Source organism: Marmota monax, unplaced genomic scaffold (assembly GCF_021218885.2).
Source record: "Marmota monax isolate L192 unplaced genomic scaffold, Marmota_monax_Labrador192_F-V1.1 WCK01_AAM20220418_F8-fsc00245, whole genome shotgun sequence".
Classification (NCBI taxonomy): Eukaryota; Metazoa; Chordata; class Mammalia; order Rodentia; family Sciuridae; genus Marmota; species Marmota monax.
In genome coordinates this window covers 278867-306540 of record NW_026693895.1, presented here as the reverse complement: position 1 = coordinate 306540, position 27674 = coordinate 278867, and the positions used below count along the sequence as shown (strand labels likewise).

The window sequence follows — 27674 nt, the reverse complement described above, 5'->3', positions numbered from 1 at the left end:
CTCCTCATTGGCTCCAGGCCATCAAGGTGATGTTATTTGGTGCCAACAGCTTATAGATACATAGTCCCCCTTATCCACAGTCTCACTTCCCAAGCTTCAGTTCCCCGTGGTGAGCTATGGTCCAAAAACATCAAATGGAAAATTCTAGTAATAAACAGTTCCAATTAAATAACTTCTATTAAAGTATATTTCTATCATTTTATTATTTTTAGTTATTATTATTGCTATTACTGGGCCTAACATATAAATGAAGCTTTCTCATAGGTGTGTACGTAGAAGAACAAGCAGTATACCCAGGATTAGCACGGCACATGGTTCAGGCACCGGCTGGGGGTCTCGGAAGGCAGCCCCTTGGATAAAGGGGGACAACTGTACAAAGACCAAGGCTGGAAGCCCCTCTGAGGTCCTGGTTACATGGCTCTTATCCCAATGAAACCCCCTTTTAGACTATTTCTGCTTAGATCAGCATCAGAATTAAAACACACAATTAATGCATTTTTGTCAAGAACTCATGTTTGCCAGTTTGCACAGCAATGCGATCTCATTTAATCTCGTGGCCAAACTCAGAATTTGCACCGAAAAGGAAGGCATCGCTCTGAGAAGCTAGGAGAAGTAAAGATAAACAAGTGGCCCAGATTCAGAAGGCTCCCTTTTTCCGAAAGCTCAGACATGGAGGCCCTGAAGGGAGCTTTAAATATTTAGATGCAGCCACATCTGGTTTTGAAAAAACTTAGTGTCAGCTCTGCATAGGGGTCAATGGATTCAGAAAAACAGAATGTCTGCTCAAACCACCTTGGTCAGCTTTTTAAAGACAATCCCAAAGTCCACCCAAATTGAATGTTCACATTTTAGAAATGCTTTCAATCAATTCTCTCCCCCAAACAGATTTTCAAGCCCCCTCTTCCCACATTTGCAATGCCTCTGCCCTGGCAGGGCACTGCTGCTCTCGGATAGCTAGACCTCAGTCCCCACATGCTTGTGGCCGCCCTGTCCCCCTCCCTGCCCTGGCCATCAACCCCATCACCAACCAGGCTCTGTCTGCCCTTGAGCCTCCTTCCACACACCTCTGGCCTCCGCCTAATTCCCCGCCCCCCCCCCCCCCCCCCCCCCGCTATCACTATAGGTACTTCAGGTGTCACTTCCAGGTCCTAGGGAAGGTCCCTTGAACTCTTCCCTGGCTCTGCTGGCTTAGGCAGGTCCTCGGGCCTCCAGAAGGCCTGGGGACAAGGGAGGCTGCTGATCTTCCGGGGTGCAGAGCTGTCCCCCAGCCCCATGGCCCTCTGAAGCTCTGCCCTGAGGAGCTGAGCAGGCTCCCTGGCCAGGCGTCTGGGTGCCCTGACCTTCATTCACCTCTGGTGTCCCAGGCACCTGCACGTCTTCCCTCTGGCATCTCAACATCTCCACCTGCTGATCACTGAGGCTCACCTGCAGCCAGAGAGCTGCGGAGAATGTTCTCTCAGAACTGCTGTGAGGGCCCTTCCTGATGCAGAGGGAACATGAGTCCTCCAGCTCAAGGTCCTGCCTCATTTATTGTCATGACCAGACTGGTCCTGGGGCTTATTCCAGGTGCCAGTGTCCTTTGAGGACTTTGGCACTCCCCAGCGGTGGAGTGTTTAGACTGGAAGACTAGTGTGTGTGTGTGTGTGTGTGTGTGTGTTGTGTGTATCTTGTGTGTATGTATGTGTTGTGTGGTGTGTTTGGTGTGTGTGTCTTGTGTGGTATGTGGTGTGTATGTGTGTGTTGTGTGGTGTGTGTGGGTTGTGTTGTGTGGTGTGTGTGGTGTATGTGTGTGTTGTATTACTTTGTCCTCTGGGACAGGATTTCCCTTCTTTGTTACTCTTCATTCCTTCTCCCTCCCCTACTTCATATTAAGAAAGACACTATATTTTAATGGCTTCAAATCCACTGATTTTAAAAATTCAAAACCAAATTAAATGGTGGGTCACAAGTAAAAAGTGTCCCGGCCAACCCCTTGCCTCCAGCACCCCTTCCAGTTTTCAGTAGTTGTTCTCCTAGAAGAAGCAGAGGTTCAAGGTTCTTGCACCCTGTTTTAGTTTGCTCTGTGGTTGGAGCAGTTGGGTTTTTAAAATTTATTTATTTGTTCTAATCAGTTATACATGACAGTGCTATTCGATTCATTGTACACAAACGGAGCACAATTTTTGACTTCTGGTTGTACCCAAAGTAGGGTCACACCATTTGTGCAATCATACATGTACCTAGGGCGATGATGTCTGTCTCATTCCACCATCTTTCCTACCCCATGCCCCCTTCCCACCTCCCCTTTGCCCCATCCAAAGTTCCTCCATTCATCTCATGCTCCCCCCCCCACCCCATTATGGATGAGCATCCATTTATCAGAGAAATCATTTGGCCTTTGGTTTTTTGGGACTGGTTTACTTTGCCTAGCATAATATTCTCTAACTCCATCCATTTACCTGCAAATGTCATAATTTTATTCTCTTTTATTGCTAAGTAATATTCCATTGAGTATACATACCACAGTTTCTTTATTTATTGAAGGGCATCTAGGTTGGTTCCACAGTTTAGCTATTGTGAGTTGTGCTGCTATAAACATTGATGTGGCTGTGTCACTGTAGTATGCTGTTTTTAAGTCCTCTGGGTATAGACCAAGGAGGGGGACAGCTGGGTCACATGGTGAAGTAGCTGTTTTTGAGAGCTTCTGTTTTCCCTGGAGTCCTGGTGGGCTTTTCTTTCTTTTATTTCAAGAAGAGACATGCACTTTTTCCACCACCCCACCACCATCTTCCTGTTTCCTAATCATGCTAAGTGCTGAATTGGAAACCACTTCCTCCTCAGGCCATGCTCCTGACCTCTGAGCCTTCCGGGTCTAATTTGGACTAACAGGTTTCTGCTGCCTTGTGCCCACCATCCAGGTGTTTCTTTATGCAGACTCTTCTTGGGTCAGCTCCAGGAAGTACATTGTCTCTTAAATTCTTCATTCCTTCTGCACATGGACGTCCAGTTTTCCCAGCGCCATTTATCAGAGACTGTCCCTTCTCCAGGGTCTGGTTTGGTCACCTTTGCTGAGGATCATTTGGCTGAAGACGTGGGGGTTATTTTGGTATCTCTATGCTGTTCCAGGGCCTGTGTGTCATTTTTATCCCATCTCCATGCTGCTTTAGCTGCTGTGCTCTGTGGATGTACTGACCTCAGCTGCTGGGATGCCTTCACCTTTGCGCTTTTGTTCACGATGGCTTGGGTTGGGCTTCCATATGAATTGAAGCATTGTTTTTTTTTTTTTTTTCTAGTTCTGTGAAAAACTTTATTAGTATTTTGATGCAGATTTCACTGAGTCTGTGAATTGTTTTGAATAGCATGGACATTTTAACAATATTAATTTTGCTAATCCATGAACACGGGAAGTTTTTTCTTTTCTGTGTGTTTCTTCTTCATTTTCTTTCATCAGTGTTTTGGAATTTTCATATTGTGAATGAAATTGCTTTCAAGATTTCTTTCTCAGCAATCTCGTTATTAGTGTATAAAATGCTACTTATTTTTGTATGTACGGCAGCTTTGCTGAATTCATTTATTACTTCTAATAATCTTTTGGTGGAGCCTTTAGTTTTTTTTCTATGTATAGAATCATATCATCTACAGAGATAATTTGACCCCCATCTCTCACTCTGTATAAAAATCAACTCAAAATGGAACAAAAACCTAACTGCAAGTCCTAAAACTACTATATGAAAACATAGGGGAAAGATTTCAAGACATTGGTATAGGCCATGATATTTTTTTAATGTAACCCTAAAAGCAGAGGAATCAAAAGGAAAAATAGAGAAATGGGATTACGTCAAATTAGATACCTTCTGTGCAGCGAAAGTAACAGCCAACAAAGTGTAGAAACAACCTACAGAGCCAGAGAAAATAATTTCTATTCATCAGAACAAGGAGTATTAACCATGATTAAAAATAGGCAAAACATTTGAATAAACACTTCTCAAAAGAAGAAATAAAATGGCCAGCAAATACATGAAAAATGCTCAATATCATGAGCCACCAGGAATGCAAATCAAAACTGCCATGAGATACCATCTCACCCAGCTAGAATGGCTGCTATCAAAAAATTTAAAAAATATATGGATAGGGAGAAAAAAGAACGCTCACACACTGTTGGTGAGGATGTAAATTAGATTACCCACTACAGAGAACAGTATGAAGGTTCTTTAAAAGATTAAGAATGTATCTACCATATGATCCAATGTCCCTCTTCTGGGTATATATCCAAAAAACATGAAATCAGCATACCAAAAACATAACTGTATACCCATACTTATTACTGCACTGTTCATAACTAAAATATTGAATCAATCTATGTGCCCATCAATGGATAAATGGATTGTGCATCCGAGTGTGCAAGCACACAAACACACACACATACACACACACATACAGGAATAATTTTCATCATTAAAGAAGATGAAAACTATCATTTGTAACAAAATGGAGGGGACTGAAGAGCATTATATTCAATGAAATAAGCCAGACACAGAAAGGTAAATGGTATGTATTCTGCCTCATACATAGAAGCTAAAAAAAAAAAAAAAAAGATGATAGGAATGTAGAAAAGTGATCACTAGAGGTTGGGAAGGTGGGTGGGTAAAGGGAAGCTGAATTTGATCAGTGCATACTGTATGCATATATTGAAATATCATATTGAAATCCATTAATATGTACAATTATATATGTTAATGAAAATACAACAATTTCAAATAAATATGTAAATTCTTGTTTCCTTTTCTGCTTTTCTGAAATTCATTCACAAGTAATATTTTTTCAGCAAATTCATGGCAGGTAAACTTCTTTAGCATTTGAAAATCTGTCTTTATTTTGCCTCTTATTTCTTTGGTAATTCAACTAGCTATGAAATTTTGCTTTTGCTATAACTTCCCTCTGGACTCTAAATGTTACTCCAGACCCTTGCCTCCAAAGTGTGGTCCACAGGCCAGCAGTCATGGGGCATCACTGAGGTGCTTGCTGGCAATGCACAGTTCCCTACCCCAAAATCTGAACTTGAACAAAATCCCCAGGGTACATTGAGCTGAGAAGGGCCATGCATCCTTGGTACTGCTGCTGGGAGGCCTGAGGTCAATCTGACTCTCCCTTTTAAGTAAGTGATCTAACATGTCTTGGCCTGAGCCTTGGGGCCCTTCTTTGTCCTTACCAGGCTCTTTGAAGGCTCTGATCTTTTCCAGTGGGTTCCACCATGCCTGAGGCTTGTGCCTGTCTTCAGATCTGGGAAACTCGTTATTTAGATCTCTGGTTTTGCCTGCCTGGCTACATTCTCAGCTCCCTCTCTCATGAATGTCACAGATCCCCTGGACCCATCATTCATATCTCTTGCCCTTTCATTCCTTTTCCCTTGTTCTTCCTGGTCTTCAAATCGGGAACTTTTCTCAAATTGGTCCTTTAACCCTCAGATTAGATTTTGGTTTTGTCTGTCTGTTTTGCAATTGTGTGCTTCTAATTTGCAAGGCATTTTAGGATTCTCTGAATGCCCTTTTTCATAGCAGGCTGTTCTTGTTCAATAGCATCACAGGTCTCTTACAGGTAGTAATTCGTGCAGTTGCTTTTCTTCCTCTAGTTCCAGTTGTTCTCTTTGTCCACTTGGCACTTTCTTTTTCATGCTGTTTTTGATTCATCATGACTGATGAATTTATTAGATCATATGGAATTACTGTTCATTTTTTAAGTGTGATGATGGTTTTATAAGAAAAGGCCCTTAATTTTAGAACACAAATGTTAAAATTGTTAGGGATGAAGTGTCTTGATGTCTACAATACACTTCTAAATGGCTTTGTGTATGCATGCACATGCACATACACACACACACACACACACTCACACTCACACTCACACTCGTGCATAGGTGGTAAGAAAGTAGAAATTTTAATATGACAACACTGTTGACCTGTGATGAAAACAGGTGGGCCCAGATTTTGATGGTACTAGCCTCCTAACTTTTTGTTGCACTGTTATTTTTAATTATACTAGTCTCCTAACTTTTGTCTTGAAATTTGTTCGAATTTTTTCATTGTAAACATTGCAAATAAGGAAAAAATGTATCTGATAATGATTGATTGTTCATTCTCTGAATATCTTTAGGAAAATACCCTCAGGGTTTTAAGATCCCTATATAATCTGCTTTCTTATAGAAAAACTGATAACAACTCAATCGTTTTTCTTCCCCCTCCCCTTCAATTTAAGTTTAAATGAAACTACAAAAGATCAATGGCTAACACCCCACTACTACTTGATAGCTTCTGTGGGTCTGCTGCACAGCACAGCTCAGGCCAGCAAGGAGGGCTGGCCTCCTCAGCCCCTGCATCAAGGCCTGTCCTAACACTACATCTTGGCTGAGTCTAAGATCTGGAGTTTTAAACATGGAAAAAGTACAAGAGGTTTTGTTCTCATGGCTGCCTGTTATATCTGGCACTAGAATGACCCAGTGCTCACTTGTTTGGAGAAATACTCTTTGCTTTCAGGACATCAGGCTTAGTAGCACCTCTGCCAAGCTTCCAGCCAGCAAGCACACATACTTGATATCAGCAGCTCTGAGGCACAAGTCTACAACACAAGCATTCTGACCAGGCAGCAAGAAGGTGCCCCTGCTTGGTCATTAAGTAAGTTAACAGTAGGTCATTTGCATTTTTGTGTATGTGCACTGCAGGGTGATGAACAATATATGCAAAGCCTCTGAGTAACATTCTTTAGGAGATCTGCCAGAAAGGATTAGGAGGGGACCTGTCTTGATGTATCTCTAATGAAGCAAAATAAATTTATAATGGGATTTCATGGGTGTAGGTCATAATTGGATTTGGTGGAGGATGTAATTAAATTTCACCAAAGGCTTACAGCCTCTGCCCTGGGAAATAATGAAAGGGTCAGAAAACCTTCCATTTGGCTTAAAAGAAAGCCTGCAGGAAATGGAAAACACATCTTCCCCGTCTTGGACCAGCAGCCCCAACATCGTTAGGAGCTCTAGGATTGCAAGAGTTTCACTTCAGGGTAAGAAGTGCAAGCCCTGTAGGTAATACCAGAATACTGTGAAACTCACTCGCTATTTTCTGCCTCTAGTCTCCTGATGTTCCCCTCTTGACTTCAGCTAGGAGAACCAAAGCAGAATCCAGTACAGAGGGGGCAGCCTCTCTAGGGTGGGTGGATCCCAACACATAAGAATAAGGGCAGCTGAATGGTGCAGGCTGTGGCATGGTACAGCCCTGCCATGGTACTGGCATTGATTCTGGATGCCAGGTGGCTTGAAAACTTTGGGAGCACAGCAGGGCACACAGTGTGTGTCCACTGATGACAAGCAACAGGCTGATTCACCCCCCATCTCTAAGTGAACGCATCTAGGATCTTGGTCTCAAGGTGTCCAAGCCCTTCCTGGGCTTGAGTGTTCTACCCACAGCAGGTGTCGGGAGCTGTGGCAGATGTACTTCCTGTAGTCAGGTACTTGGATGTAGCATACTGCAGACCTGCTGTCAGGCAGTTCCTGGGTCCAGCATCTCTTCAGAATTGGCCAAGAGAAATAACTTCACCTCCAGCTACATCCCCCTGAATTCATCAATCAATTGTATTCCATGCTTTCGACTCTCAAGAAATTAATCAAAGAAAAGCAAGGCAGGGAGAACATATTTGCCAATGATATGTCCAACAGAGGACTTGGGTCTAGCATATATAAAGAACTCTCAAAATTCAACAGTAGAAAGATCGTAGACTCTTTCACAGGACAAAAGTTTTAGATTTGATGAAGTTCAGTTTATCAATTTTTCTAGTTATGAACTATATTTCCAATGTCAGGTTTAAAATAGCTTTTTCTTTAGCTCTTGGTCTCAAGAATTCTTTTCTACATTTTTTTAAAAAGTTCTATAATTTCACAAGTTACATTTAAGTCAATAATTCCATTTTGAGTTAATTTTTAATAATGTGTGAGACTTAGATTGAGGTTCATTTTATTGTCCCAGGGTATCCAATTAATTCAGTATTACTTGTTGAAAATACTGTCTTTCTTCTATTGAATTGCTTCTCATTTTATAAAATCAATAAGTCCCATTTTTATGGGCCCATTTCTGGGGGCCCCGAAATTTCTCTTCCATTTATCTGTGTGTTTATCTCTTCACCATATACCATATGGATTGCTATAGTTATCAATGAGTCTCAATGTTTGATAGAGTAATTCATCTTACTTGATTCTTATTTTTCAGAATTTTATTTTAGCTGTTTTAGGTCTTGTGCTTTTCCATGTAAATTTTAGAATAAACTTGTCCACAATAATCTTATTTTGTAATTTTGACACATTAAATCTATAGATATGAAGAGTACTACATCTTTCCCATGCAGAGTTTTCTAATCTATGAACATAGTATGTCTCTCCATCTATTTAGGTCTTCTTTGACATATTTTAGCAGGTGTTGTGATTTTCAGCATATAAATCTTATACTTGTTGTGTTATATTTATACTTAGGCACTTCATTTTCTTTGGAACAATTGTAAATGGTATTGTATTTTAAATTTCATTGTCCACATGTTCATGTTTAGTATATAGAAAAGCATGAACATGTGGACAATGAAATTTAAAATACAATATCATTTACAATTGTTCCAAAGAAAATGAAGTGCCTAAGTATAAATATAACGCAACAAGTATAAAGAAAAGCAAAGTCAAACAACAACAAGTGCTGGAGAGGATGTGGGGAAAAGGGTACTCTTGTACATTGCTGGTGGGACCGCAAACTGGTGCGGCCAATCTGGAAAGCAGTATGGAGATTCCTGGGAAAGCTGGGAATGGAACCACCATTTGACCCAGCTATTGCCCTTCTTGGACTTTTCCCTGAAGACCTTAAAAGAGCGTACTACAGGGATACTGCTACATCGATGTTCATAGCAGCACAATTCACAATTGCTAGACTGTGGAACCAACCCAGATGCCCTTCAATAGATGAATGGATAAAAAAAAATGTGGCATTTATACACCATGGAGTATTACGCAGCACTGAAAAATGACAAAATCATAGAATTTGCAGGGAAATGGATGGCACTAGAGCAGATTATGCTTAGTGAAGCTAGCCAATCCCTAAAAAACAAATACCAAATGTCTTCTTTGATATAATGAGAGCAACTAAGAACAGAGCAGGGAGGAAGAGCAGGAAGAAAAGATTAACATTAAACAGATACATGAGGTGGGATGGAAAGGGAGAGAAAAGGGAAATTGCATGGTAATGGAGGGAGACCCTCATTGTTATACAAAATTACATATAAGAGGTTGTGAGGGGAATGGGAAAATAAACAAGGAGAGATATGAATTACAGTGGATGGGGTAGTGAGAGAAGATGGGAGGGGAGGGAGGGGGGATGGTAGAGGATAGGAAAGGTAGCAGAATACAACAGTTACTAATAGGGCATTATGTAAAAATGTGGATGTGTAACCGATGTGATTCTGCAATCTGTATTTGGGGTAAAATTGGGAGTTCATAACCAACTTGAATCTAATGTATGAAATATGATATGTCAAGAGCTTTATAATGTTTTGAACAACCAATAAAAAAAATAAAAATAAATAAATTAACTCATTGAGTTCTTTCAGAAAAAAAAATAGAAAAGCAATTGATTTTTGTATATCAATCTTTATTCTGAATCTTGCTGAACTCAGTAAGTTCTGGTAGTCTTTTTGAACATTCTTTGGGATATTCCATGTAGACAACTGTGTAATTGGCAAATAGGGATTTTTAAAAATTTTTCTTCCTTTCTAATCTCGTATTTTATTTTTCCCGCCTTATTGCAACTAAGACTCCCAGCAATATGTTGAATGACAATGGTAATAGTCAACTTTTGAGCCTTTTTCCTGACTTTGGGAGTAAATTATTCAGTGTTCTACTACTAACCATGATATTAGTTATAAGTTTTATACATAATTTTATTAGGTTGAGGAAATTCCCTTGCTTCCTAGTTTACTAAGAGTTTTTAATCTTGAAAGACTGTTGGGTTTTGTCAAATTTTTTCTGTATAGAGCTATTATATAAATTTTTGTTTTTTAATCTATTGATAGAGTAAATTGCATTTATTGAGGCAACCTTGCATACCAGAAATAAATTTTCCCAGGTTATAGTGTACATATTTCATTTTATACACTGACAGATTCAACTTGCTAAAGTGTTGTTGAGGATTTCTGTATATAAGTTCATGAGAGATATTGGTATATAGTTTTGCCGTTTTTGTACTGACTTTGTTTAGTTTTAGTATCAGGGCAATCCCAGCCCCTAAAATGAGCTCAGAAGTGTTCATTCCTATTTTCTGGAGGAGATTGTTTAAAATACCTTAAATGTTTGCTAGAATTCTCCAACTAAACCTAGGTCTGAGGATTTCTTCAGGAGATTTTCTGTTATTATTAAAATTGAATTACTTTAATATTACAGACCTGTTCAGGTTGCTGATTTCAACATTGTTAAGTTTGAGTGGTTGGTGGCTTTTGAGGAATCTCAGTCCATTTCTTCTAAGTTATCAAATTTACAAATGATACTGTATAATATTCTCTCATTATTCTTTTAATGACTATATGAACTCTAATAATATATACAATTACACTTCTGATATTGGTGATTTGAAACTTTTTATCTTTACCATTCTTTTTAGAGTGTTATCAACTCTATTGATTTTTTTTCCTCTGAAAGAACCTGTTTTGTTTCATATATTTTCTCTACTAGTCCCCTGCTTCCAATTTCATGAATCTGCACTCATATCTTTATTATAACCTTTCATGTTCTTAGTTTGTACTTATTTTGTTCTTTATTCACTATTTTCTTGAAGTAGAAACTCAGATGACTAGCCTCAGACTTTTCCTATTTTCTAAAGTAAGCCTTTGGTGCTATGAACTTCCCTCTCAACACAGCTTTATCTGTATCCCACATATTTTGATATGTTGTGTCATAATTTTTACTCACTTATATGTATTATTAAAGTTCTTTTGAGACTTTCTTTTTGACCTCAGGATTTTTAAAAATGTGTTGCTTCATTTCTATTATTTGGAAACATTTCTTTTATCTTTTGGTTATAATTTTAGTTTCATATAGTCAGAAAATATATTCCATATCATTTTTTTAATTTTAAGGTTTATTTCATAGCTCAGGATATAGTTTATCTTGGTGAATGCTCCTTGAGTGCTTGAGAAACACCCATTCTGCTCTTGTTAGGTGAATTGTTCTGTCCATCTTAATTAAGTCCTGTTGCTCAAATGTGTTCAGTTTGTCCACCTGTTTTCTGATTTTCTATCTGGTAGTTCTGTCAGCTGCTGAGAGTGATATGTTGAAGTCTCCAATCATTGGTTACAAATTCTCTTTTCCCCTCAGAAATTTTATTTCCACTTAGGGTTCTTTACACTCTCACTTTTAAAATATGATTTTAAGAAGTATTTTCTCTATATACATTGAACAATATATCAAAAGGTGTTATTATTATTATCTCAAACATCAAATATAATTTATAAACCTAATCACAAGAAGGGACAGTATATTATATTTACCCCTATCCATTTCACTGCTCTTCTATTCTTTTGGAAGTTCTAAGCCTTCTTCCATTATCATTTCCTTTTTTCTCTAGAGAACTTTCTTTGACTACTTTGTGTGTGTATGTGTGTGTGTGTGTGTGTGTGTGTGTGTGTGGTGCTGGAACTCAGGGCCTCTCTTGTGCTAAGTAATCATTCTACCACAGAGCTACATGCTTTGCTCCATTAGCTACATTTTTAAGGACAGATTTGCCAGCAACAAATTCTCTTTGCAATCCTTAATCTGACAATGTCTTTATCTCTTCTTCAATCTTGAAATATATATTCACCATACAGAATTTTTCACTGATGGTTCTTTTTTTTTTTTTTTTTTTTTCTGGCCTCCATGGTTTTATATGAGAAATCTGCTGCCACTTGAATTGGTGTCCCCTATAATGCATCATTTCTTTTTAATCTATTTTTGGATAGAAACTCAAACTTTAGTTTGAGTTTAAATGAGTTTAATTATGACATGTCTTGGGGTGAATTTCTTAGGTTTGATCTTTTTGGAGTCCATTTATTGCTTGGTTCTGCAGTTGTATATATTTCAACAAATTTGGGATGTTTTAGGGCTTTATTTCCTTGAGTTCTTGTTCATCCTTAGTCCTTCTTTCCTCTCTGAGATTGATGCTACAAACACTAGTTCTCTTTTTTATTGGTGCATTATTCTTATCCATAACAGTGTGATTCATACATGCACATAACTCAATCAATCTCCTTACCCAGTGACTTCCCTTTCCCATCCCTCTTTCCTCCTCCAGATCTGCTTCCTATACTCTACTGATTTCTCTTCTATTATTTTAGGTAGTGTATATTTATATATGAATCCATTATAGTATGCTCATACACAGATATAGCATCATTTGGAAGTTTCATTCCCCAATACTCCTCCATCCTCCTTCTTTTTTAAAAAAAATAACTTTATTTTTATTTGTTTATCTTTATGTGGTGCTAAGGATCAAACCCAGAGCCTCACGCTCTATCACTGAGCTAATCCAGCCCCTCCTCCCTCCTTCTTGATCCTCTTCCTTTACTTTATTGATTTCTCTTCTATTTTCATGAGATTCCCGTTTTAAAATTCTCTCTCTCTCTCTTCCTCTTTCTCTCCAGTTTCCACATATGAAACAAAATATTTGACTTTTGACTTTCTGAAGCTAGCTTATTTCACTTAGTTTGATGTTTTCTAGTTCCATCTATTTACCAGAAAATGACGAATTTCATTCCTCTTTATGGTTGAATAAAACTTCATTGTACATATACACTATATTTTCTTTGTCCACTTGTCTGTGGACCGGCATCGAGGCTGGTTCCATAACTTGACTATTGCATTACTATAAACCCTATATGCATGTATCATTATAGTGTGCTTATTTTAGTTCTTTTGGATAAATACCAAGGAGTGGGAGAGCTGGTGGAATGGCATAAAATCAAAAGGCTTCTGCAACACAAAGAAAACAACTAAGAGTGTGGAAAAGAGCCTAGAGAATAGGAGAAAGTTTTGTCAGCTACTCTTCTGACAGAGGATTGATATTCAGAATATATAAAGAACTCAAAGACTTTAACAACAAATAAACAAAAAACACAGAAAATCCAATCACTAATTGGTTAAAATATTTAAACAGACATTTCTGAAAAGAAGAAATTCAAATGGCCAACAAATAAATGAAAAAAAAAAGTTTAACATCTTTACCAATCAGGGAAGTGCAAATTGAAACTATACTGAGATTTTATCTCACTCCAGTCAGAATGATGATCATGAAGAATACAAATAATAATAAATGTTGGTGAGGATATGGGGGAAAAAGGTACACTTAAACATTGCTGGTGGGACTGCAAATTGGTACAATTGCTTTGGAAAGCAGTATGGAGATACCTCAGAAAACTGAGAATGGAACTACCAAATGCTAGTTCTTTTGCTATTGTTATACAGGTCCCTAAGATCCTGTTCATTTCTAAATTCTCTGTTATTTGGATTGGGTAAATTCTATTGATCTTCCCTCAAGTTCATGGATTCCATTCTGTTTTCTCCACTCTATTTCTGGGGTCATTCTGCAAACTTATTATTTCAGTTATTTTATTTTTCAATTCTATAATTTGTATTAGGCCCCCTTTTCAACTATCCTGTTTTTCTGTTGATATTTTTCTGTTGTTTCTATTTGTTTCAGATGCATATATTATTATCACCTGAGCACTTCTATCATGGGAACTTTAAAATTCTTGTCATATAATTCAAGATCTGATTTTTTCTCCATGTCAGTATCTGTTGGTTTTCTCATTTAAGTTGTAAATTTCCTGATTATTTGTAATGACAGGTGAGTTTTTAAAATTGCATCAGGCTCTTTGCATATTGCATTATGAGATTCTATTCAATCTTGGGTTAGTAGAATGTCCATCTTTCTACTGGGTCTCTCCAACAGCGCCCTGGCAAAAGCAGAGCAAAAACTCGCCCTGTCTGCATGTGGCCGACAATTCAGCCCACACTTGGCCCTGATGATACAGGTGAGTGGGAGGGAGGAGTCAGAATGCCAGTTACTGCCATCTCCCACCACCCCATTATGCCTTGTTAAGGCTGGGTGAGGAGAGAGGCTTCTGCTGAAGCCCGGAGGGAAAAGCAAATCACTTCATTCTATTGATGTCAAGTGAGATTGTGGTTCAGCTTCTCATGTGACCCCTTTGGAGCCTGGGAAGGATGAGAGGGAAGAGATGACAATGTCCACCAACTCTGATCACACTACCTTGTTTGGATTCTTATTGCTGCATTGTATGGGGTGTCAGCTCCTTGGTGGGCCAACTACCACCAGGGAGGGGGAGAATATAAACTGTCAACTACCCCCTACTTACTCCTGGTTCAGTCTAAGATGTCAGGTGGAGGTTGGGACTCTGCTCCCCACTGGACTCTGCCTGACACCAGGGTGGGCAGTTGAAGCATAATGGTGACTAGTTCCACCTTATATCACCTGAATGGTGGATGTAGAAACTTGGTTCACCAGAAAGTCCTGCTGACACTCCATGATCAGAGAGGCTGAGCATTTCCTGCTGCCACCAGGAGCAAGAGGGAAGATTAGCTCCCTACTCAGACCCACCAACACCACTGGGTGGAGAAACAGGATTGCTACTACCTGGTTCTGCTGACTTTGTTGGGTCAGGGATGAGACAGAAGATCAGCTCCCAGCTGAACCTGCTGAAATTGTTGGAAGGGTAGGATTGGGAAAGTAGTTACGTTTTTTCTTCTATCTAACTGATGCCCAGTGGATAATGCCAACATGATTTTCTGGTAGGCCTCCATCTTCCTGGTCCTTCAGCTAGGGGGAGCAGGCTTTCTCTTGGAGTATATTTTGTTGGCATTTGTTAAAAATCCAGGAGATATGTACCCTGACTGGGATATATGGGAGGCAACAAGGAAACCCAAATCAATTATTATCTCTCCATTCCTCAGATTCTGAAGTATCCTGGAACCTGCTGTCTCCCTTTCCCCTTTCAGTCTCCCTGCTGGTTTGCTGTTTTACGTGCAGGTCTTCTTATGGTTGAGAGGGAAGATGTGAGGAATGGGGCTAGTCCATCTTGGTAGACTAGAAGTCCCCATTCTTCTTGTTTAAAAACACAAAGTTTTGATCACATTCCATGTACTATTTTATATCATTTTATGTACCATAAGTTTTTAATTTCTGTTACAAACAGTCCAATTTTAAAGGCTATAGAACTCCCCACTGAGTGGTCAGAACATGATTTATAAAATCACTTTGCTATTGTTGAAAATTTGGATTCTAGCATTATTGCTGTCATAAATAATGTACTGGTGAGAATGTACCTAAAATCTTGCTGTATTTAGGATTATTACTTTAGGGTGGAGTCCCAGGAGTAAAATTATACCCAGCCCAATAGCAACATGCAAGGAGACCCCCCTGTGCCCTCACCAACAATGGGGCTTCAATATGCTTTTGAGGATGAGTCAATATGATAGAGGAAAGAAAACAGTGTTGCAATTTTTCCTAAGATACATTTCTTTCATCACTAGTGAGGTTGTCCAGTCCCCTCCTTTTGCAATTTGATATCTTATGTCCTTTTCCTGTTCTTCTGTGAGGGCTTCCATATTCTTTTGGAAGAGCCTTCTTAGTAAAAAAATCTGACTTAATACATACGAGTAGTTCTCTGAAACCAAAAAATATAATTCAATATTGAAGATAAGCTGAGAGCAATGATCTAATCCACTGTTCAGCTACTGCAAACATGAAGTACCTAACAGGAAAACACCTGCCAATAAATAAAGACATCAGATGAAGATAAAACATGTGAAGCACTACAGATTGCTGGATAACTCTTGATCTTCAAAATTATGCTGTTTAAAATGAATAAACATTTCCTGAACCTTACCTGAAGCATGACAACATTGTCACCTTCGAAAGTTACAAACACATCTGCATCACACTTCAAGTCTGAGATTCGGTTTTCCATCATGTAGCCCTATTGCAAAAGAAATAAAGAAAATAAGAAACACATTTTAAATTTGCAATCCCATCATTATACAGGATTAACACTTTCTTTGATATTAAAAAACGCAGAAAATTAATTTTTCTATATTTTTATTGGTGCATTATAGTTTTACATAACAGTGGGATTCATTGTCACACATTTGCACACGCACACAATATAACAACATGATTTGACCAACATCATCCCCAGCATTTTCTCCCTCTCTCCCTCCCCTCTTGCCTCCCCCTTGTCCCCTTCCTCCACTCTACTGATCTCCTTTGGGGGGAAAAAATGCAGAAAGTTGAAAGTAATAAAATAGCCATATTTTTTTAAATTTTTTAATTTTTTTTATTGGTTGTTCAAAACATTACAAAGCTCTTGACATATCATATTTCATATATTAGATTCAAGTGGGTTATGAACTCCCATTTTTACCCCAAATACAGATTGCAGAATCACATCGGTTACACATTCACATTTTTACATAATGCCATATTAGTAACTGTTGTATTCTGCTACCTTTCCATATTTTCTAATCATTATAACCACTGTAAGAATTTTGATCCATCACATTAGCTTTTGATTCACAAATACCATTTTGCATATTGTCTTCATCTATAGTAAAAAACATGTCAAAATTATCATGTCATATTTTCCCAAAAAATCTCAATAAGATATATTGATATTACTCTCTCTTCCAAATATTATGAATTCTAATACATAGCAAGGTATCAGTGATTATACCCTACCATATACAGGCAAATAGCACCCCCCACATGCGACTTTATACAACTTTCTAAAAGTTGGCAAATAGACCTATAAAAATTCTTGGGAGGCAACTTAAGAATCTTAAATTGCCACTCTGCATGGTGACATCATTAAACTATTCTGCACCATAAATGTGCCCTGTGGCTAGTTGTTCTTTTTTAACTTCCCAAGATCCTGACTGCAATGGCAGCAGCCCACTGCTCATTTTCAAAGTGTTGAGTGTTTCCTCACATAAAGAACTGGCCACTCAAGAGAACATAGGGTTAGGCCCAGGTGAACAGTGAAGGAAGCCAAGCTTGCCTCTGGCCACCCCCTCCACATCCTCCCCACTCTCCTTTAGCTCAGTGTTCTTCCCACAAAATCTCCAGTCTTGCCTGATGTCCAAATCTGCTTCCATAAAACACTGTCAGTCAGATCAGCAGTGACTGTCCCGTTACTTCTCCCAGGAGCATCTATCTGCAGGTAGCACAGTGGCTCTGAATAGAGAATGTCAAATTTCAGTCCTTTTAAAATTGTCCAGCCACAGAGGATACAGAAAGTCACAGAAGGGTGCTCACAGGGCAGTTCATATATCTGAACCTCCAGGGACCTACTGCCCAGGGGAACCTGCTTTGTTGCTAAAAATGGGCACAGCAGTCATGGAAGCCTGGACTTCTGGAGTCCTGCTGCCCTCAGAGCCCTGAAAATCTGTGAGGATCAGCCCTGCTCCCTGCCAGGAAGAAACCCTCTAAGGCCTGGCCCACCTTCCTTTGTGTCCCTCAGTATCACAACTGGACAGTGTTAAGCACCTGTAGTGACAGAGCAAAGGAGTCTTCAGAAGTCCACCAGAATTCTTAATTGCTTTCATGAGGTTAAGCTGATTCTATAAATAATCAGTAAGACTCCAACCTGGAGAAGCTCTACCTCCCTCTCCCTACCTTCCTTCCACAACCAAGGGCTCCTCTCCTCATCAGGAAACCACAAGAAATCAGGTTCCAACTGCACATACTCCTGCCTCCTGTGCCCACCCCAAAGCCAGAGTCCCCTCACATCCCACTGCAGGGTGGGGGACTCATTCACTTCACCTCCTCCTCTCCATCCTCAAAGCAGCCCTGTGAAAGGGATGTCACCCCCAGTTTACAGATGGAGAAAGTAAGGTTCAGAAGAGGTGCTGGAATGTTCTAGAATCATCTTTCTAGTTCCGATGTGGAAAAAAGAGGAACACTAAGTCCAACAGCTCAGTGCTGAGAAGTGGTAGTTACACTAAGAATCACAGCTGCTAACACTCCACATCATAATGTTGAAGAAACCATGCATGTTGCTCCTCTGTCGCCCATGCAGGAAAGGGCAGCAGGTTCTTCTGGTTATTATCTGTCACTGCCCAGGAAACCAGGTGACCAGGGTTTCAAAATGACTGGAGGAACACTCTAGTCAAAGGACGGCAGAACGAGCCCCCACCAATAGGCTGTCAGAGGATGAGCCCTGGCAGCCTGGGGCACAGTTTGTCTCCTACCAGGTCTTCAATGCCACATAGTTTATTTTTCCCCCACAGCAGAACTCCACAGTGAAACCCTTGACTAGTTCAAAGGTCAAGAAAGACTGGGGGAAGATTCTGGACTCTGTGGCTCTTGGGAGCTGAGGCAACAGGATGAAGACCCTCAGAGAGCTTTCAGGCAAATGGAAATGAAATAGCAGAGAAAACCAAACTCCCATATGTGTGAGGCAGCAGTGGCAGTGGGTGGCATGTGGCTTCAATCTCCCGAAATTGCCAAGGGTGGGTTTACCATCTAATTTCCTTAAAATAGGCCCAGAAAGCCAGACATGGTGGTGCATGCCTTCATCCCAGCATCTCAGAGTGCTAAGGCAGGAGGATTGCAAGTTCAAAGCCAGCCTCAGCAACTTAGGGAGGCCCTCAGCATCTTGGTGAGAGCTAATAGAAATCAAAAATAAAAAGGACTAGGGAGGTGGCTCAGTCGTTAATAATCCCTGGGTCCAATCCTGGGTATTTCCCTCTCCCCAAAAAAGAAGAGGCCCAGAAGGCCCAACCTCACTAAAATCTAAATCCTGGGACACCTGCGGTGACTCCTTTAGAAACTAACCAGGCTCAGAAAGTCCAGGACTCTGTGGTTTGGGTGAGTGTGTGTATGAATTTAGAGGAAGCTCAAGGCTGTGAGAAGCTCCTGAATGGGGACTTGTAGCCTTCTTTCCGAGGGACTTCAATTCTAATTCTGAGCCTCACATTCTTTCGGGACAAATGACTATAAAAAGTGTGTGTGTGTGTGTGTGCGTGTGTGTGTAAATCTGTCATTTGGGGTAGGTACTAGGGATTAAACCCAGAGGCACTGAACCAAATCCCCAGCCCTTTTTATTTTTTGATTTGAGACAGGGTCTTGCTATATTGCTTAGGGCCTCACTAAGTTGCTGAGGCTACCCTTGAACGTGTGATCCTCCTGCCTCAGCCTCCTGAATTGCTGGGATTATAGGTATGGGCCACCACGCCAGGCTGTCATTTTTTTTAATTAAACAAGAAGTTTTTTAAAAAATTATTATTTCTAAAATAACAATACATAAGCAGTGTCAAAAAAATCCCATAAAACAAAAACAAAAGGAAAATAAAGATAATAAGTCAGCATCCAACCTCACAATGTAGAGGTAAATGATTGCCTAAGAAAGAATAACCCCAACAAAAGGGCTTAGGTTAGAAATTGGAAGCACAAGATGGAGACAGGAGTTGGCAGGGCTGAGGAGGAAGAAGGGGATAGACCAGAAACAATTGAGCAGTTCTGAGTGGAAGGGAGCCATAGACTGTTCCAGGAGGAGGAGGGACATGACAAAGCACAGGAGATACAGTCAGAGGAGACCTCCACAAGAGTTTACAAACCAGCACCGCAGAACGAGCCCAGAGAAGGGACAGCCTGGCAGGCCATTGTGGATCAAAATATTAATGTATTTCCCATTTTCTTCTTGTAGCTTTATGGTTTGGGGTCTCATATTTAAGTGTTTAATCAATTATAACCAATTTTTACATGGTGAGAGATAAGGGTCTAATTTTATTGTTCTGAATGTGAACACTCAGCTTTCCCACTACCATTTATTGAGTAGATTGTGTTTTCTCAAATGTGTGTTTTTGGCACCTTTGTTGAAAATCAGTTGGCTGTAAGTATGTGGATTTACTTCTGGACTCTCTGTTCCAAGTCACTGGTCCATGTCTGTTTTTATGTCAGAATCCTGCTGTTTTGGTCATTATAGATTTGCAATGTCGTTTCAAGTCCTGTACTGACATGTATCCAGCGTTACTTCTTTTGGCTAAGATTGCTCTGAGGTCTTTTGCAGTTCCATACAAATTTCAGATGGCTTTGTCTATTTCTGTCAAGAATGATGTTGGAATTCTGATACACATTGCATTTAATCTGTAGATCCCTTTGGGAAGTGTGATCATTTTAACAATATCAATTCTTTCAACTCAAGAACACAAGGTATCTTTCCATCTTTTGGAATCTTCCTCAATTGCTTCCATCAGTGCTTTACGGTTTTCGTTATAGAAGCTTTTCATCTCTTCGGTTAAATTTATTTCTGGGTATTTTTTAAACTATTGTAAATGAAATTTTCTTTTTCAGATCTTTCACTTTTAACATATGAAAATGATACTGGTTTTGTATGCTGATTTTTGTCTCCTGTAACTCTACTGAATAGTTTTTTTGTTTGTTTGTTTGTTTTTAGTGAAGTCTTAAGGATTTTCTACATGTAAGAACATGTCATCTACAAACAGGAACAATTTAACTTCCTTCTTCCCAATTTGCATGCCCTTTAATTCTTTGTCTTGCCAATTGCTCTGGCTAAGGCTTCTAGTCTATGCTGAATAGAAGTGGTAAAAATGGGCATCCTGGAAGATTTTAGAGGAAAACTTTTCCCATTCAGTGTAATGTTAACTGTGGGTTTGTCATATGGCCTTTGTTGTGTTGGTACATTCTTTCTGTACCTCGTTTGTTGAGTTTTTGTTGTGAAGAGATGTTGAATTTTGGCAAATATTTTTCTGCAACTAGAGCAATGATTATATTTTTTATTATTTTAACAGAATTATAATGTGATGTGCCACATTGTTTGCCTATATTGAACTATTCCTGTGTCCCTGTCATGAATTACATTTGGTCATGGTGAATGATGTTTTAATGTGCTGTTAAATTTGGTTTAGTAGCATTTTGTTAAGGGTTTTTTCATCCTAATACATCAGGTACATTGACTTGTAATTCTGTGTGTGTGTCCGTGGGTGGGTGTGAGTGTGTGCGCACATGTGCACGTGCATGGTCTTGTCTGGTTTTAGTGTTAGGGTTATGTTGGCTCCCTAGAATAAGTTTGAAACAATTTCCTTCCTTTTTTATTTTTATTTATTTTTTATTTCTTCTTGGAAAATTTTAAAAAGCAGTTGTCATTTCTTCTTCTTTAACTGTCTGGACGAATCTAGCAGTGAAGCTATCAAATCCTGGGCTTTTCTTTATGGGAGACATTTGATTACCAACGCAATCTCCTTACTCCTTATCAGTCTGTGTAGGTTTTCTGTTTCTTCATGGATCTGTTTTATGAGGTTATATGTGCCTAGGAGTTCATCCATTTCTTTTAGGTTTTTCTAATTTGCTGACACTTAACTGTTCATAATAATCTTTTGTGATTGTTGTATTCTGTGCCATTAGTCACAATGTTTCCTTCTTCATCCCTGATTTGTTTATTTGTTTGTTTTTTTATCTGTAGGCTCTTCTCTTCACACTCCTAATTGCTTCCTTGGCCAGGCAGAAGCCTTTTAATTTGATGCCATCCCACTTATTGATTCTTGGTTTTATTTCTTGGGTTTTAGGAGTCTTGTTGAGGAAGTGATGCCTATACCAATATGATGAAATATTGACTTCATGTTTTCTTTTAGCAGTTGCAAAGTTTCTAGTCTAATTCCTAAGTCTGATCCATTTTGATTTGGCTTTTATGTAGGGTGAAAAAGATCTAATTCTTTTATATATGGATATCCAGTTTTCTCAGCAACATTGGTTAAAAAGGCTGTCTTTTCTTCAACATAATATTTTTGGTACCTGTGTCAATTAATGGATGGTTCTAAGTATGTGGCTTTGTCCCTGTGTCCTCTATTCTATTCCACTGGTCTTCATATCTACTTTGATGCCAGTAGCATGCTGTTGGGGTTACTACAGTTCCATAGCTGCAGTAACACACATATATGTATCTATATAAACACTCGCACATACATATATACACTTATCTATTTACACAGTATATGTGTTTGCTGATGCCATTTTGTTGGTTGTTTCCTAGTTATGTAGGAGAGCCCTCCTTCCTCTCTGTCTTCCTAGATAGGGCCTCACTATGCTGCTGCCCAGGCTGATCTTGACTCATAGAGGCAAGTGATCTGAAAATGCAATGTCCCCCAAAAGCTCAGGAGACAATGGAGCAGTGATCAGAGATGAAATGATTGGATGACGAAATCCATAACCTAGTCAGTGGATTAATCCATTTAATGGATGCATAGTTTGAAAGGACTACTGTGCTAAGTGATAACTGTGGGCAGGTGGGGTGTGGCTGGAGGAAGAGGTCACTGGGGGCATGCCCTTGGGGATTATATATCTTGTCCCTGTCCCTGGCTCTTTGTGCTCTCTTTCTCTCTGCTTCCTGGTTGTCCTGAGCTGTGTGGCTTTCTTCTGCCACACCTTTATGCCATGATGTTCTGCCTCACCTTGGGCCCAGAGCAAACCACTGAGACCAAAATAAACTTCCTCCTCCAACTTATTCTTTTTTTTTTTTTTTTTAAACCAGGGATTGAACCCAGGGGTGTTTAACCACTGAGCAACATTCCCAGCCCTTTTTTATTTTTTATTTTAAAACAGGGTCTCACTAAGTTGCTAAAGCTGGCTTTGAACTCATGATCCTCCTGCCTCAGCTTCCCGAGTTGCTGGAATTACAGGCATGCACCATCATGTCTGGCTCTAAGTTGTCTTTTCAGGTATTTTTGTCACAGCAATGAAAAACTGACTAATACATGATCTTCCTTCCAACACTTTCCAAGGGTTGGATCGTGATTGATCTTAATCCTGTGACCACTAGTCAGCATTTGCACATTGACGTATGTACCGAGTTCAATCTTTGCAGTCTGGCTTTGTTAGGAAGTATATTTCAATAATAAAGACTGTCCAGATATTCAGAGCAGGTCACTAGCAGAGTCCCTAAGCCTGTGACCACTTCAGCTATTGTAGCACTTGGAAGTGCCCTAAACTGAGAACCATTGCAGCTGAAAACCCATGATTGCCAAGGAGAGGGTGGCACTGGGTCCTACCTAAACCCAGAGCTACCGATGTTGGTGAGGCTGTGGGCCTTCCTGGGGCACATGTATGCAACTTCTGCTGCTGAAGTTTATTCAGGGCCTGAGGTCACTATGATCAGCCAGTAGTGATGTAGGCTAGAACTGGAGCCCACCTCCCTGGGATTGGGGGTTCCTCTCTGTCACCAGAGTAGATCTGGAGCCTCCATTCTGGTTCTGGCCTGGGGTTAGGGGCTGAGGTTCTTCTCAGGGCCGAGTGCTCCTGTGGTAGGCATCGTGTGGATTCCAAGGCCACGTTCCAGGCTCACTTCTCTCTCTCCACACTATGCTTCCTAAGGTTGGGAGAAGGGTGATTGAGCAACACAAAGCTTCTCTTTTCCTACCCCCTCATTTGTCCTTTCTTGTTATGTCAGAACCAAGTGCTCTGATCCTTCTCCTGGCTTCCACAGCTCCTGTGAGGGTATCTGCCTGCAAGGACAGTTGTTCAGATTAATAATCCTGGGGCGGGGGGCAGGGGTGATTGCTGGAGAGTCTTCCTCTGCCATCTTGCTCTACCACCTGGAAGTGAACCTCCAGGAGGTGAATCTCTTCTTAGCCCACATGGGAAGGGCCATTGCTCCCAAGGACCAAAAGCCACAACCAGCAATCAGTCTTTCTAGAGGAGGGTGGAGGAAGGGAGAAGAGGAGAAAGCAAGAGTGCACTGCAGGGCTATGGTCTCTGGCTCAGAAGAGAAAGGGCTGAAACCATGTCTGAAGCCCCAAGTCAGACCAAAGGTACTGTCCTTGTTCCTCCGAGCAAGTGTTGGAGATTTGCCCAGCTCTTTCCCTTTCTGCCAGAGACCTGCACTTTACTCAGGAGTGACTTCATCTGTTTTCTGTGGCTGTGACTGAATACCACACACTAGATAATTTATAAGGAGAAAAAATTATTTAGCTCATAGTTCTGAAGGCTGAGAAGTCCAAGATTGGGTAGCCGTGTCTGGTGAGGTCCTTCTTGCTGGATGGAACTCTCTGCAGAGTCCCAAGAAGGCTCAGGGCATCACATGGTCACACATAGCAAGCTTTCTCAAGTCCCTCCTCCTCTTACAATATCCCATTGGCCCCACCCATATGGTCTTGTTTAACTTTAATTACCTTGCAAAGACCCCACAAGGGTCTGTGCAACTGCTATAGATGAAGTTTCTACTCTCTTTTAATGTCCCACTCTGAGGATTAAACTTCAACATGAGTTTTGATGGGAATAGACTACAGCAAGAGTCTCATTTGCCCAAAGAAGGCCACATTGGCCAGGGTAGTCCCACTGGGGGGAGAATACCAGACCAAGTCCATTCTTACTGCAGGTGGAAGAGACCCATAAGCCCCAGGGCAGGGCAGGTTCAGTCCTGCAGGGAGCTGATGCCCCCTCCGTGATGGCCAGTGCCATGCTTTCTCCTCCCAGGTGTGTTCCAGAAAGCCAAAAGGCACGCTCTTTCCATGGTACTTTCCAGAAAAGTATCTCATGTGCCCCATCCTACTTCTGTCCTGGGGTAGGATCTTTCCTCCATCCGTGAGCCTCCCTCACTTCCCACTGGGGGTTCTGATTTTTATAAGTCTCCTAATTATCTCACTTTAACTGGAGTGACAAAAGGCCCATGCAGGGCTGGGCATCCTCCTCCCTTTCTGCTTGTGATGGTCTAAAATTTGGGGGCCAACTGAGGTGAGGCAAAGAACCTCACCCCCCCACTGGTGCAAAGGCCTATCCACAAGTATGGCTGTATGCTGGACCGGTAGCCAATGACGGGGAAGATCCAATTGCAATGGTACCAACCTAAGACAGGAGGCTGACGCCTTGAGGTCAGCTCATCCGATGACGGGTAAGGACCATATGTAGTATTGGACAACCTAAGACAGCCACATGCTTGTTGTTTAATTAAACAGAAGGGGGGAGATGTTGAGAGCCACAGTTTAATCTGAATGATGCCTGGCATTTTGCTAGAGGGAATGGTTGAAAGATGACCCGGCTCTGAGATTAGGGCGGCTCCAGGATTAGGGCAGATCCTGCTGGGATTAGGGCGGATCCTGCTGCCTCCAGCGCCCACTACTTTGGAGTTCTCCTGGGGTTCAGGGAGAATTGGCGCGGAGCCTGGTGGAGGGAGTGTGTTCACGGGAAGTGTGTGTAGAGTGCCGGTGAGAGTTCGGGAATAAAGAGTTGCTGTTTGAACCTACAAGGCTTTGTGGCAGCTCCATTATTTGTGCCCAGCCAGACTGCGGCACACACACACACACACACACACACACGCCCATGCGGCAGGGAGGCTGCCATGTCAGCCGAGTTCTCAGCCCCCGTGTGCCCTTGGAGCTGTTGCTGAACAAGAGCTGGAGGGCTGAGCTCTCCCAGAGCCCCTCTCAGCTGAGGCTGTGCTCTGTGGCAGGAGGGACTCCAGAGAGCCATGGCTGCTTAAGCTCTAATGGACTCTGCTCACTGTCTCCAGGGCCTGGTGTAGAAGGCTTCTTGGGAGTGGGCTCTCGCCCTGTGTCTCTGTTGAGAATCTCTCCAGTGCAGGGCCTGAAAATGTTGCCCTGGGCATATCTCAAGTTATAAGTAAAAATATACTTTGGGTAGACCCACAAAAACAGCACAGGAAATCCATACACGAGTGTGTGTGTATGTGTGTGTGTGTGTGTGCGCATGTGCACACACGGACTAACCTATCTCCCTCCTATAGTCCATGTGCTGAAGTCCTAACCCCAGTACCTCAGGATGTGACTGTGTTTGGAGAATGGGTCTTTAAAGAGGTAGGGTGATGCTCAGCGAATGTGACTAGTGTCCTTACAAGAAGAGCATGTTTGGACACAGACACCTACACAGGGTGACGGTATGGAGACCCCCAGTGAAGAGAGCAGTCTACAAGCCCAGGAGAGCCGTCTCCAAAGGAACCAGCCTTGCTCACTCTTTGGTCTCATCCTCTTCATTAGACAGGGACCTTTCCCTCTGTACACAGGGCTCCTGGGTGGGGACATTTGCTTATTCATAGTGGGATTGGCAGGGGAGGATGGGAAAGGAGAAGGGATTCAGGGAATAAAAAGGTTTCATCCTCAAAAAAAGTGAGTAACATTTTCCACTAGCTTCCTTCGCTCTTAATAAAACAAGAAAGGAAGAAAGAAGGAAACGTGGGACAGACAGAGGGAACTCTAAACCCATGTCCCAAAAGCCACCTGAGTCCTCAGGAGGTGATCCACCTGAATCCTGACTCCTGGAAGACAGAGCCCTGGCAACGCCCACCCTGCCCACCTTCTGGGTTCCATCTAGCCCCTTACGACTAATTGCAAGTGTCACCAAGGTTGTGTCTCATTTCAGAGGGAGCCCCGTGACACATACTTTATGATTCAAACTTCATACGCTGAAAGTTTAATGTTTTCCTGCTGTTTTTAGCATCTTTAAGTTTTTTTTTTAATGGATGATTGCATTTAATAAATGTATCAGAACAAATTAGAAACAGGCTCTCTTTCCCCTCTTTAAACAAATTGAGGGTAAATTTTGTTAATTTGAAGAAGGAGAAACAGATGAAATCAATCTCATTTATTCATTAGGGGAGAGCCAACTAAAAACATAAGAGGATGACCTGCCATGCATAGGGACTGTGCCTTAGAGCTGTGTTGGTGACATGCCTCAGCACCTGCAACCATACCCGTCACGGGAGCCCATCTTTGAGAACAGGTAGGTGTAGGAAGGCACCTGCCACCCTCCCTATGACAGCTCAGGCCTGGGCTGAGTGCAAAATGCAATCAGCAAAGGGCCGACCATTGCCCCACCCTGCCCGGCATGCTCTGAGGTGACCCTCTTGCTGAGTCACACACTCTCAGGACAAATAAACTGGGGAGAGTGGCGAGAGGGAGTTCCTTCCTGGCTCCTGTCACCAAACACACACAAAAGCTCCCTGTGTCACAGGCTACCCATGGTGAACCATAGACATGACCACAGACATGGTCCTGTCCTCATGAGAGAGACGGGTATTTGTCAGGGAGACAAATAAAATGAGTAATTTAAAATGTGTGCCAAACTCTAGAAAGGGAAAGTGGGAGTTATCCATGGAGAAAAATATAAAAAGAGACCTTCTCTGATTTGGATGCCAGAGAGGGTTTCCAGAGGGCTTGTGTCATCCGGAACCTTGGAGGAAAGATGTCAGTCAAGCAGTGAAGGACACTCAGATGAGAGAGAAGCATGGGCGACACCCTGAGGCCATGAAGGACTGCAGAATGCCTAGGGACTAGAGAGACGTGGGGGCTAGAGATGGTGACTGAGGAGACAGTGGCCTAGGATAAGGCTGGGGAGGCAGACAGGGGCCAAATCAGCTGGGCCTCAGGCGCCATCTTGGGGATTTCTTTTACATTAGCTTATGTGCAATTGTAAAGTCAAAAATAAATGCTAAGCTTTGGAAGAAGATGGCTTGTGGTTTTCAAAGATTACTCCAGCTGCTGAATGGAAGAGACCGTAGGAAGCAGGAGACAGGGAGAGAGTTCGACCAGCTGGTGGTGTGGAGATGGGCGACCTAGGAAGAATAGGGACAGATGGTGCATGGCTTGGAGAGGGACTGATGTGTGT

General features: G+C 41.3%; 1 protein-coding gene across 1 annotated transcript in view; it reads right to left on the bottom strand.

Moving 5' to 3' along the window:
• Window positions 1-27674, bottom strand: part of Acoxl (acyl-CoA oxidase like) — a 326620-nt gene that overhangs the window by 115620 nt on the left and 183326 nt on the right. The window contains 1 exon segment of the mRNA XM_046462815.2: window positions 15934-16023. Coding sequence (XP_046318771.1) covers window positions 15934-16023 — 90 coding nt within the window.